The 13,512-nt window shown below is 50.7% G+C and overlaps 1 protein-coding gene across 10 annotated transcripts in view; it reads left to right on the top strand.

Moving 5' to 3' along the window:
* Positions 1-2,434: 2,434 nt before the first annotated feature.
* AFDN (afadin, adherens junction formation factor) overlaps positions 2,435-13,512 on the top strand; it is a 108,692-nt gene continuing 97,614 nt past the window's right edge. For 7 of the 10 annotated variants that reach the window (XM_053914316.1, XM_053914326.1, XM_053914323.1 and 4 more), the window contains exon 1: positions 2,435-2,836. In XM_053914316.1, the coding sequence (XP_053770291.1) occupies positions 2,732-2,836 (105 nt within the window). In that variant the 5' untranslated portion in view covers positions 2,435-2,731. Of the gene's footprint in view, positions 2,837-3,426; positions 3,650-7,005; positions 7,127-13,512 lie in introns of those variants that run through there. The other 3 variants (XM_053914321.2, XM_053914319.2, XM_053914320.2) reach the window with 3 other exon arrangements.

Raw genomic sequence — 13,512 nt, forward strand, 5'->3', positions numbered from 1 at the left:
AATTTTAAAGACTTATATATTTAAAAAATTAATCTTTTTTGACCTCACCCGATGCAGTTGTGTAGTCTTTCCATCTCACATTCAGTCTGTCTGTCCGTACGGTGGGGGGGATACAAATCCCACGTGATTTTGCTGGTATACAGCATTTCCTGAGCACTCAAACATGATTTCTTAAATGTATCAGGACCAAGCAGTACAATGAGAACAGAAGATGGATATTCTGTCTGCTTATTATTCTTAAAATGTGGTCTCAAAATTAGCACACGGCTCAGCATGTTATCTTGCCTCTTGAACGATGACGATGAGTGGAAGACTTCGGGAGCCTGAAAGTGTCACGGCCTAGACGTACGCTGCTTGTAGGAGTCTTCCTGACTTACGAATCGTGGGTATTCTGTGGATTTCAGGCTGCTGTTGAACATTTATCAATAAACCACAGTCAGTTGGGACTATGAATTATGGTTTGGATTGTAACACACCACTCGCACATAACACGAGCCGGTTTTAAAAAATATATTTCACGTATGTATTTTTAGAGAGAAAGGAGAAGGGAGGGAGAAAGAGAGGGAGCAAAACATCGATGTGAGAGGGAAACATGGATTGGTTGCTTCTGGTACACTCCCCAACCAGGGACTAACCCTGCAACCCAGGCATGTGCTGCTACAGGGGGAATCGAACCCGCAACCTTTCTTTCACTTTGCAGACCGACGCCCAACCCACTGAGCCACCCCAGTCAGGGTTTACTGAGAGTCAGAAGAACAATGCTAATTAGCACTGATTCACAGCCTTCTCTGTGCGGTGCACCTGATGCATGCCGCGTATCTAGCCTGCCCGGAGCCCGCACTTAACCTTCTAGCAATACGGAATTTTCTCTTCAGCAGTACCACGGGGCCTTACCGCGGACACCGGCAATGTCATCGCCAGCTTCGCCAAGTGCTTCCTTCCTCCAAGAGCCAAGCCGTTCCTGGTAACAGCCTCGTCCAGAATAAAGCCCTTACTGTTACATTCCGCTGAAACCGGGCCTGACGACCTGCGCGGCATGTGGGGAACCTAGCTTAGGGAGCGCCAGCCGGATGCACACCGGGGAACTCGCCACAGAGACAAGACGAAACAACAAACACAACCCGAGTCTACAAAGCAGCGCGGGAACTTAGAGGCCTGAAGGAACAGGACGCCAGCGCGCGATGACGCCATTTACACACAGACGCTCGCCTGCAAGTCGCCGCACTTTAGTTTTGGGAAAGAAGACTGGAGGTCTATTGAAGAATTCATCCCGCATGGCACTGGTTCAACACCTCAGGCTTCGCGCTGAAAAGCCTCCTTATGTGGCCGCTCTGTGCTGTGCAGCAGAAAAGCAGGCTGGGGACAAAGCCCAGCAGGACCAGAGAGAATCCCAACTGCTGGAGAGAAAAATCATCTCCACGCTGGAACAAAGTGATGACAAAAATAAAGAGGCTCTGTCACATGGAACTCTCTGTTTTCACCACTCAGCTTCGGAATTTCAAAGACGCAGGCTTTTGGCTGCACACACATCGTGGACACTGTGAGAGAAGCCCAATCTAGCTGAATGAGCGGTGCATGGGGGTCAGCCTGTGCGACTGTGCTCTGCAGTCAATTTTTTTGGGGGGGAGGAAGGAAAAATTAAAAACACCCAAGGAAACAAATATCTCTCAAATATACAGAACTTGCACTGGCGATTAATGTTGGGTCTGTCCATTCCTTGGGGCACGTACAGGCTTTTGCACTGTCCTGTGGCGTAAACGGAACCCCCCCCCCCCCCCATTATTTGTTATTTTAGCTCTGCGGTCTGTGGTTTGCCCGTGCAGCCTTGTGGATACAGTTTGAGAAGCCGGGTGTTCTGAGCAGCCCCCGCCGGAGGAATCAGGGCAAAGCCGAGGACTCCGCAACCACCGGGAGGCCTGGAAAGACCCGGGAGGAACTCAAAACAAGACTGCTGACACCCAAGGCGCGGTGATTTACCCTCCTCGGAGGAAGGCCGCCTCGGAAAATCGGCTGCGGTCCCACCCCACAGCAAGCGAGTCGCCCTGAAGAGACACAGGAACAATCGGGAGACCCCCCGGGGCCCGGCGGGAAGGAGGGCAGCGCCGGCCTCCCGCGGCGGTCATCGTGGCCAGGCGCACGACTCCGCACGCGCGGACGCGGGTCTCTGCGCCGGGTCTGCCCCGCCGGCTTGCCAGTTGGAACCCAGCACCTTTGGGACCCAGCACCCCTGGGACCCAGCTCCTTTGGCCTGAGCGTGCTGCCGTGGGAACCCAGCCCCGCCGCACCGGGCCGAGCCCCCCGTGGCTGCGCGGGCGGGCCGCGCGGCGGTGCGACGCGGCGCGCGCAGCAGCACCTAGCGGAGGCCGCCCGAGGTGCGGCGGCGGCTGCGCGCGTGCGCGGGCGCAGGCATGCGGCGCGTGTGCGCGCACGGCGGGCGGGGCGGCGCGGCGCGTGCGGGCGCTCGGGGCGCACACCGGCCGGCGGGGCTGACGCGGGCGGGCCGGCTGAGGAGGCTGAGGCGCCCGCGGAGCCGCGAGCGGGAAGCGGAGGCACCCCGAGCGGCCGAGGAGCCCGCGGGGACCGAGGGACGCGGGGCGGCGGCGCGAAGGCGGCCAAGCACGGGGAGCCGGGCCGCGGACCTGTGGGCGCGCAGTGCCGCCCGGCCCCACCCGCGTCCGCGCCCCCGGCCCCGACCCCCGCGGCGCCCGGGCCGAGGAGCGCGGCCGCGAGGATGACGACGGGCTGCCGCGACGAGGAGCGGCGGAAGCTGGCCGACATCATCCACCACTGGAACGCCAACCGGCTGGACCTGTTCGAGATCAGCCAGCCCACCGAGGTGCGCGCGGCCGGCGCCGGCCTCCCCCCTCCCGCGCCGCCCCCTCCAAGGACGCCCCCCCTCCGGCGGACCCCCGCCCCTCAGGGACCCTCGCCTCCGGCCGTCCCTGCCCCCGGGGCCCCCCGTCCCGCGCCCCGGGGTGGCCGCGCGGGCCAGCGCGGGTGGAGCGCGGTCACCTGTGCCCAGGGCCGCCGGGCGGGAGCTGTGGGGCCCGGTGGACGTCGGGGCCCGGGGGCGGGATCTGGGTCGGGAGGTGGGGGTCTTGGGCCGGGTACGGGGTCGCGGGCCAGAGTCGGGGTCTCGGGTCCAGTGGGGGTCGCTGGCCGGGCCTGGGGTCGCAGGCCGGGGTCGGGGGCGCGGGCCCTGGGAGGGGCGCGGGCGGGCGGGAGTTTCGGGCCGGGGGCGGGGGCGCGGGCTCGGGCGGGTTGCGGGGATCCGGGTCCGGAGGCCGGGGTCGCGGGCCAGGACTGGGGCCGGGGCCGGGGGCGGGGCCGGGTGTGCGCGGAGGCCGTCCCGGGGTCGTGCCGCGAGAGGAGGGCGTGGTCGCACGTTATTTTATCCCCTCTCTCCGCGGTCGCGGCCCGGGGCTCGCGGCGCCCTGACTGTGGGCCACACGGACCTTTGTCACTTGAGAGAGCATGTGACCGGCGGTGTTTTGCTTCGTGGGTTTGGAAACTTAGGGGTTGCCAGCCGGGAGAGCAAAGCAAATACCAGGAAAGTTGCTCTGATTGTGCGGATTTGCTGATAACGCGGCCCGGACTTGAACTCCAGTGGAAAAAAAGGGGCTTCTCCCGCCGGTTGCCTGCCGCTCAGGTTGGAGGAGGAGCGCCCCTCCCCCCGCGGGCTGGCCCGGCGTCCGGGGCGGCGGGGGCGGGGGTCCGGGGGCGGGGGCGCGGGCCGCCTTCAGCCCCAGGCCGCGCGGCGTCCGGGGCGTCCTCCTGAGAAAAGGAGGAAGTCGCGCTTGCTGCGGGTCTGGGACAATGGTCGTCGTTCGTAGCCGAACCACTGCGCGTCCGACCAGGGCTTTAGGAAATGGGCTGAGCCCCAGTGGGTGGGGACAGGGGAGGCTGTGTGGGTGACGGACCCCGGGCCATCGCTGCAGGACGAAGGCGTTCAGGGTTGCGTTCCTCTCCTGAGTTGTTGCTACTGAATGAAGTTTAACAGCAGACGCGTCTTTCTCAGGGTTGGGCCCTCTTAGGCCGGTATTTTAATAGAATGCATTTTTTATTTGTTTCCATAAGTGATTCAAAGTGAGTGTTATTTCTTAAAATACCAACTCTGGAGCACCAGTCATATTTGGCAGATTTGAACATTCTCGTGAAACCCGATTCCTTTCCTTATCCCGAAACGCCAGTTTCTATTTCTGAGTGCAGTGGACGACAGGTACCTGTTTAAACCGAGTGGCCTTCCCTGCGGCGGGAAGGGCTCCATTCCTCGGCCTTCCTAGGTCAGCTTGTCGCCCAGGCTCCCACTGAGGGGGTTCAGGCTTCGTGATGGAGCTACAGCGGGGTGCGGGGGGTGGGTACAGGGGGCAGTATGGTCCTGCGAGTTTGGTCTTTTCCGGCCCCTCTGTGATGCCGGGCGGGGGGCAGGCCGGGGCAGGAGCCCACACCCCTGCTTCCTGACCACCCCCGCCCCCCGCACTGCGTTGGCAGCGTTGCTGGTGTGTGTGTGTGTGTGTGTGTGTGTGTGTGTGTGTGTGTGTGTGTGTGTGGTTATTGTGTTCTGAGCACGTTTAAGGTAGGCTGCGCTAAGCTGTGGTGTTTGGCAGGTTGGATGCATTAAATGCATTTTCAATTTACAGTACTTTCACTTAGGACGGGGTATCAGGCCAGAACCCCGCTGTCGGTTATTGGGTTCACCTTGCAGTCCGGACACTGGTGTGCGAAGGGACCCCTTGGGGAGTCACATGCCCGTGAGCACACTCCCGCGCAGGTAGGTGCTCATCCCGCGTGTCTTCTGGAAGGGGGTGCGGTGGTGTAGCCCTCAGGCTCGGGCTGTCTTCCAGAATAACGAGTTCATTATCCTCGTCTCTGGGTCAAAAATGCGGACGCAAAATATTATCGTGGTGCGTAGTTGTGTTGTTTTTCTGTTTGAATGGGCCTATTTATAATTGTTTTTTGAGAGATTTCCCAAGTCCGGTTGGGAAAAGGAATATTTCTTCAGCTTAGTAGTAGATAATTCAGTTCACTCTTTAGGGTATTAAGTTGAGATTGAGTGGTGTTTAAAAAAATCCTGAATCATAGCAAATCATAGTTAATTGATTTCGCTAAGTTCTGTTTTAAGCAGCCAGTTTCCCCTTTTTCTCTGTCTTCGGACGAGGGTGGTGGTTGAAGTGACACCAGCCTGTTCCGCGGAGAGCCCCCCTGCCCCGCTGCTCTGCGTGTTGAAACACAGCGAAGGCTGAAGCACTTATTTTTGAAAATGATGATTTCACTTAGTAGTTTTCCTCCCCACTTACACCTGGACATTTCCGTTTTCAGAGATGGCCTCCAGGACTGTATCCGAGGGCTTTTCATGATGAAATAAGTTGTTTTTAAATGTTCATGTTGTTATTTTTCCTTTCTTAGCTGTTTAGTATCTAGGTCACACTTCCTATTACGGGTTCTGGAGAACCTTTGCGTACTATTTATTCTGGTCTTGGAAGTAAGTTTTGCATTAGACGTGTTGTGTCCTTCATCATGACGCAGGTAAACTTGTTCTGTGTAATTCCCTGAATCAGTATTTCAAGGCCAACAGTTTCATTTTGCTTTATCTAAACTTGTCTGAAACTTTTTACCATTTTGATGAATTTTTATTCTATTTGGCCATCACAAATTATATTTCTTAGTTTTCTACAAGAATGCTAGCCCTGTACTGGCCTTTATTATATTCACCAAATGTCGAGCAAAGTTACTGTGGAGTTTGATTTGTAGGAATAAGAAGTAAGCCTTATATGTATATATTTGGATAATCTTTGTGTGTGTGTATGAGTGTGTAGTTGTCGTTTATTTTCTTTTGTTTGCCTTTTTGTCGGGTTCAGTGATCAGTATCTGTTATCAAGTTTTATCGCTCTGTTGATCATCCGTGATTGGTGGTTTCAGGCAGCCTTGATAAGCACTGATAATTCTGTGGTTTTTCTTCAGGAAGATGAGAGGCTTGGCTTTTGGATTAGATTTACTTTTTAAGAAAGTCAGAATGTTTCAAAAATAGCCTCTTTACGTTTGCTTTTCCTCCTTCATACTGACATTTGTGTGTGAAAGGAAGCAGGTAGTGTTTTATCATTGCAAGGGTTCCAACCCCTGCCTCACTTCAGTCCTGGAGGCTTTTGAAATTTCAAATGAAAATTCGTGATCTAAACTCAGCGTTGACATTGCGTCGCTGGGAGACTGACTGAAAGCTGGATTGTTGTCTTCGCCATTGTGGGGAACTGGACTCTTAATGCAAGCTTCGTAGTGACACAGACTTCTTAAAGCTGCTTAGTCCTGTCCTTTTCTTGTTTTTAATGCTAAGGCTTTACTTCTGTTAGGGATTTCTAATATTTATAATGGGAGAGTGCTTATTGCCAGTCTGTATTTCCCATCACCTCCTCGGAAGAGGGTTCTGTGTTCACCCTCTTGCCGGTGGAGCCCGCAGTTTACCTGTGTCTGTCCCTCATCGAGTGTGAGGGCGCGAGTTCGGAGTCCTGTTTCTAAAAACAGGCAGACGTCTGTCATATGGCAGGTGTCAGTGAATATCTCGTGGAGAGAACATACTGAATATTGCTTTCTTCGTGCACTGACAGAATCCTATAAAACAGTGAAATTGTGGGTTAGGCTATTACGTGTTAAGACTTTGTTTTCAAGTCTCTTTTGTAGAAAGGTTACAACTAAATGCAAAAACTATGCTAGGCAGGTAGTTGACCACTTCTCTTCATGAGATATTGTATTTCTTAACGTCATTTCTTTTGTTTGCTGTTTCTGGAGATCCTTGCCTTTTTTGCAGTGCTGGGAAAAATAACCTAGATCTGTGTGGACACCCACATGTACTTTATTCACGGGGCGTGTGTTGTTTTAATACTTGGTTGATCTTGAGAAGTAATGTGGTGACTCACGTTGCCCATAGGTGTGTGTGAAACTTAACCTCTGGCCTGTCAGCAGAGGCGGGGCGCGAAGGCCTCTGGTCGAGTCTGGTGAGTGAGTGCGCCACTCGGGGCGGGCCTGTGCTCCACACCGAGTGCAGGGTGTAGCTCGGCGCGGTCCTCCAGCTGGCCTGCGCTTGAAACCACTTTGAAACCGGCAGTTGTGTCACTACACCTTCGTGCTTTGGAAGGTCTGGTTCCCTGGTGACGGGTGTACGGGGAGGTAGTTGCCTGTGGTGTGTTGTAGTATTTGTAGGCCTATCTGCCCCTGTTTCTGTTTGTTTTTATAACTTGAGCCTCAGCGGTGGTTGTGACCTTTGATTCCTGGAATAACTGGTCGAGGTTTCTGTTTGTACGGGGGTGTGCTGGCGAGTCTGAGGTGAAGACCTTGCCTAACCTCGGTAAATTTGCTGTCTTCTTGCCAATGAAAAGAATTTTACCTGATGCAATTTGTAGATGATGCAGTGTAAATGTAACTACAGGCTTTTCTGGAACCATCAAATTTTGGATTTGGTTAATGGTAGAATAGCAGCAGTAGTAGTTTTTTCATGTTCTTGAGAAAATATGAATCATAGAAGTTCAGGATATGGAACCAAACTGGTGGGAAGCTTAAGTCTTTCAGGATTTAACTTAGCAGTTGCGGTGTGTAAAGTGTTATTACTCAGTGCTGGTCGCTAACTCTGGTGGCATTGGTTAATTTGTTTATAAATGAGTTCAGACATGAACTCTGGCACGATGTCAGAAAATACTAATAAATAATACAATTATTTTGATAGAAACCTGTTTTCCTTTATTATAAGTAAAATGGACATGCAAGTAATGTTTAGGGAACATAAAACTAAACCGACCCTTTAATTGTAAGTTATGTTCAAGTGAGGTATAGTGTTGGTTTTTGTTCAAAAGTCTGCTAATTCTTTTAGGGGGTACACGTTCATCTTCGTGCCCTGCAGCAGGGATGGAGACCTGTCTGACCGCCACGCACACTTGTAAGTTCGGTAGTGAGCAGTGTGCCGAGTGCCACAGGCCCATTAACTAGTGCGGGGCCTGGCCCTGCCTGTGCGCCAACTCGCACAGCCTGGCAGGGTCTGGACACCGTGGGGGGCTTCCAGTCGGTGTCCCCACACGTAGGAGGTGGCAGCAGGCGTGGGCGTGCTGTCAGAGCTGGACCGTGCCTGTGCGCGAGCCGCAGGTGCTGCAGATGTGTGTCGGGTGAGGGTCTGTCCCAGCAGCAGTGGGACCTGGAACCTCACTCACCCTGTGGCCCACCCGACTGACCCAAACCATTGTGATTGAACTCAGAGTGTGGCTGCGTTTGGTAAGGTGAAAGTAAGCGCAGGTGGGAGTAGATCATTTGGAGACCAGGAGGGTGTTTTCCCAGGATGAGTTGATTTCCCAAGAGGAGGGTGCTCTGATGTTTCATACTTGCTATAAATGTGTGTCGTGGGAGAAGTTACTTAGAGGCGCTGAGGGTGAATAGTTTGCTCTGACTGGAAACTAGCCAACATTTCTGTACTTTTACTCAAAAGAAATCTATGATAAATTAAGGACAATGAAGTTGTGTTGCTTACAGAAAATGAGACGTGAGCTTTGTCACACTCATTCGCATGGTTGTGTCTGTAGGTTCAGTCTGCATGCTCTGCTGCCTCACTGCTGTCATGATAGTTAGGGGACCTGTGGGACAGTCTTGCGATGAATGATTCAGCCAGGACGGGAGGCGCGCACTGGGGTCGTCCCCACTAATGCTAGGTGTGGACAAGATTAGCCTGCTTCAAACTGTTGTTCTTTTAGGGGTCTGAAGGTTTGCACCTCAAGTTTACTAGCGACACTAGTACCCAGGTGACGTAGGCGGACTGGACGAGGCCGTTCTCACGGGGCACTGGGCATTTTCCCGTGTTTCTAAAACCGTGTCCTGTTTGGCAGGGCAGAAGCAGACAAAGAGGGTGCCTCACTCGGCCACCCTGTGTAGTGAAAACTGTGCCAGGTGAGGTTTTGTCTTGCTTCCAAAAACTCCACCTGAAGGTTTCATTGTTTTTCATGGTAGCAGAGTGTGGGACCCCAGAATTAGGGCCCATGAACCAGTGCTCACCTGTCCCTGTTGTCTGGTGCTGTCCTGGTCACGAGCAGTCCAGTCGGCTTCTTTTATTCGGAATCACAGCTTGTGGTTCTCTGTCGCTTGGGCTCATACCTGTTCTGCTGAGAGGAAAGTCAGACTTCTGCTCCTTGCAAACTTAACCTGGTTGTTCCTGCCAAAAATGTACTTTCTCTTCACCCTTGTTTGCTAGTACTGGTACTCTCCACGGTGACCTACTTATCATTCTCTTGGCATTTCCCGATTTTTCACAGGAGAACCAATAAAGTCTCTATGTTACAATGTCTTTTTATGCCACTGTTGCCAGTTTTTGGTCCCAGGACTTGAGATTGCTGGTCCTCTCTTGCTCTGAATCTGGTTCCCTCTTAGTGGGAATGTGAGTGGGAGCAACACCGTGACCACTGGCTGATGCACCCTGCCAGCTGTCGCCGGTGCGCTCTTCAAATGCGTGTGAGTGCCGTTTGGGGAGTACTTTGCCGATGTGTTACTTTTGGGTGGGCAGTGACATTACTGTCTCAGCAAGTTTCTCGTGCTCCAGACTTCTAGAAGGATGCTTGTAAAGTATGTCATGATTTCACGTGACCTCTTTAATGGGCCCTTAGGTTATATTACATTACATTTTTCACATTAATGAGTTTTTGTGTTGGAAAAAACTTGGGGAGGTTATTTTTAAGAGACACTGGCAGTAAAAGTAAGAGTCCATTTTATGGTGATTTCTAGTTTGAGCCCAAGTGCTTTATTTTCATTTCTGGTGCAAATTCTCCTCTGGGAGATTCTTAACTATGTTTCATATTGTGTTATATTGCAGTCCGTTTGTCTGTCTTGTACTTTGAACAGGTTTTTCGCCCATGCATGGTATTGTGCCATTGTGTGTTGGCCATGTGTGATTTATATGGATTTTCAAATGTTGATGTGTGTCTTTAAACAATATCGGAATGTCACATTTGTTAATGTCCCCACTGATCTGAAAAATCTTAAGTATTCGGAAGCTCTCGGTGGTGGATACAAGTTTTCAAAAATTCAATTTCCTACCAAAGCTCAGATGTTATCACTGACAGCACTCGAAGGTACAGGCTTTCTTCATTCATTTTTGAGAAAGGGCCCGCCGGATACCCAGAACGGTAGTTCGTCAGCAGTTCTCTTGGGTAAACATGGAGGTGTCTTTGGAAAAAGCGCTCGTTCACTCCCAGCTGCTCAGAGGCTTCTTCTGGAGACACCCAGAGCTTTGGGGCGCAGCCCTAGTCCGTTTACCCCTTGCCTGGCCGTCGGCGCAGATGCCAGCCCGGCGAGGCTGAGGGGCACTGCCCGAGCAGCAGTGTGAGACGTGCAGGCCTCGCAGTGACCCGGCAGCGTCCAGGGGACTCAGGGCGCGTGGGCTCCAGCTCATGAGCTGCTGCCCAGGGTCTTTAGCGGTGGGTTTTAAGAATTTTTGTTTGGGCAGATTAAAAGAATATTCTAACGCAGATATTAAAGTCTGTTTTATGGTATTTTCCAACCAGGGGTAAAAAGTTAGCACATGTAACATCCAACATTGTGAGGAAAGGTAGATGCCAGTGTATATCGATTTGTTATTTTAGTTATTGTAATATATTTCATTATTTCCTATATTATTAGTACCTGCTTTAGTTTCTTACTTGTCAGTAGTAAGATGCGAGCGTTATGGTATGTTTTGTCGTCGAAGACTACTGGTCACAGCCTACTGGACGCGGTGACTGTGAAGTTGTATTACTCTGAGCAACTCAGGATACAACCTAGGCCGCTCCTACTCGTGGGTCAGCTTCTTGTGCAGAGAACAGAGGTGTCTGATGGGTTCCAGGCGATGGGGTGTAGGGGGACGTGCTTGCCGTGGGCTGTGTCCTCAGCCCCTTGTCTGACCTTGCGGTCTCCCCTCCCCACATGCAACCTCTGAACCCTGCCGGCTGTGGGCTGCGTGAGGATGTCTTTTTTCTGTTATTTTTGGTTAGCTACACCGTATTTCCAGAGTGAAAGACAGACAGGCAGGCACAGACGAATAATATGTATGTGCTAAAACCTGCCGTACACAAGAAGGAATTTTAATACTTCAAGATAATATCCGAATGTATTACTTTTTAAAATGCATGTGGTAAAAACAAGTGTTAGAATATTGAGTAGTTGATGTGTAAGATTTGCAAATCTTAACATTAATTTAGCCACTTGGTGGCAACTTGTTTTGCGACAAATATTGTATTAATTCATGGTCAGGTGTGAGTTCATTTTGAATTTTTGGTGACCATTTCCTGTTCACGGCTAGCATTACAAGTTACTTTGGTGATTTCGACCACTTAGTGAAATATGTTTATTAATAAACATTGTTTTAATTTATCAGGATGATAAACTACAGACAAGAAATCTTAACTGCTGAGTAAGTGAAGTTATAAATGACTCCTTTGTAGGTCAGCTGAGCCTCTGCTTACTCCTTCAACAGGAGGAGCCTTCCCAGAGTACCATGGACAGTGTTCTCACCACTTCTTCCGTCTGGGACTGAGCATTTTACAATGTGTTTTTAATTCAAGTTTGGCAAAGGTGACCTTGTTGAGTTCATGGTACAGTTAATATGTTTTATGCCAAACTTGATTTCAGTTTTAAAACGTTATTTTTATTATTACCCTTAAGAAGTTGTTACTTTGGGGAATGTCAAGGACAGTAAAATTGAGACCAGTAAACCTGGGGCCCTGGCAGGGTAGCTCAGCTGGTTAGCGCCTCGTCCTGCTACTCCAGGGTTGCAGGTTCGATCCCTGGTCAGCCACAGACGAGAATCAACAGTGAATGCATCAGCAAGTGGAAAAACAAATCGGTGTTTCTCTCTCTCAAATCAAGTTAAAAAAAATTTTAAAAGCCAGTAAGTCTGGAAAAGCATTAAAAATATTTTTGATGTTATGTTTACCTCACTGTAGCAAGGTTATACGCTTAAAAATTTATTTTTTCTGTTGTGAAAATAATATGCGTATTTTAAAATATTTGGAAAATGCTTGAAGTTTGAATGTATGTTTAGTTGTGTCTGGTTATTGAGTATTTGTGCTTTTAGCCACTACTGAATTGTGTTTCTTAACCAGCGGTGTGTCTGTCAGGAGTTCAGTTTTTAAAAGCTATGTAGGTTATTCTGGTAATTGTTACACTTAATCCTGGGTTGGCCAAAAAGTCTTTACATTTTTTTCCCTAAGATAAAAGATACATTTTTTCACTTTGACCAGTAACTTCATTTATTTCGGTATTTTGAGTATGTCGACTGTCTCCTGCTATTGGCTTCCAGAGGGTAGAGGCCAGGGGTGCTGCTAACCATCTTCCAAAGCGTTGGACAGCCCCACAGCAAAGGATTAGTAGGCCAGAATGTCAACAGTACTAAGAAACGTCACAGACCATATCTGACACTTTCGATTAGTCACACTACCTTCTCCATACACAAATCTTTCTTTGTGTTTCAGTTGCGTTTTTACCTTTCTTGAAATAGAAAAGCGTAATATGCCAAAAATGTCATGTATTTCCTTCCATCTTCAGTGTTAAAATGGCTGCACAAAAATTCGCCAGTTTTGATGTTTTTTTTTAATGCACACTGATATGACAGCTGTCACGATACAGTCAAACAAAATTGTTTCAAATGAAGTTAAAGACAGTTAAGCACTACCAGAGCCAGAGAGCCATGTGGGGAAAAGACATGGCAGACTGTCGCCACCGGAGTATTTGTGCGCCCACGCTCCCTGCACGCTGACCTTGGCGTAGGTGCCTTGTGTGCATTGCCGCTTAGTGCTTATAGCAGGCCTGTGCGGTTTGCTGTTTGTGCCCTTCGCAGATGTGAGTGAAGACGCCGGGGCACTGGGAGGTCGATAACTTACTCAAGGGGGTGCAGAGGGGGGCAGTCGTTCGAACCCAGGTGGTCTGACAGCATCCTCCGAAGCCACTCTGCCTGTGGAATTTGCAACTGTGAGATCACTGCAATGCAAGCAGTGTTTGGAAGTTCCCTACGAAAACACGGAGCGACGTAGAGCTTAATTTTCAGGAAGAACCACAAGCCTGTAAGATTAATGCGAATTACTTGGTTGTATTTACATCATACGTTATGTGTATATACGTAGGTTTTGTGTGCAGATGTGTCCTTGAATATTGATTTTCATCTTGACTTTGTAAAGCCCTATTATTGTAACGTTATCTTTTATACTTGAGAAGATGGTCCTGTGTTTTGTATCAGCGTGGCACAGGCCATATTTTACTTCCTGAGTGTGCAGAGTGTGTGGCAAGCACAAGTTGGAGTAGGAATGAGGGCCAGAGGGATTAGCCGTCCCAGCGCCCGTCCCAGCGCCAGAGCAGGAGCTGGTCAGGCCTCGCCCCAGGCCCTCCCCTGCTGTGTTCAGACCCCTTTCTGCGGACACGGCTGTGATTCTGAGTGGTGTTGTGCCCAGCCAGCATCCACCCGCACTGCGTCCTCTTGATAGGTGTCCTCTCAGGGCCGCCCTCCTTGTCTTCGCTGTGGCT

Source organism: Desmodus rotundus, chromosome 11 (genome assembly GCF_022682495.2).
Source record: "Desmodus rotundus isolate HL8 chromosome 11, HLdesRot8A.1, whole genome shotgun sequence".
In the NCBI taxonomy this organism is placed as follows: domain Eukaryota; kingdom Metazoa; phylum Chordata; class Mammalia; order Chiroptera; family Phyllostomidae; genus Desmodus; species Desmodus rotundus.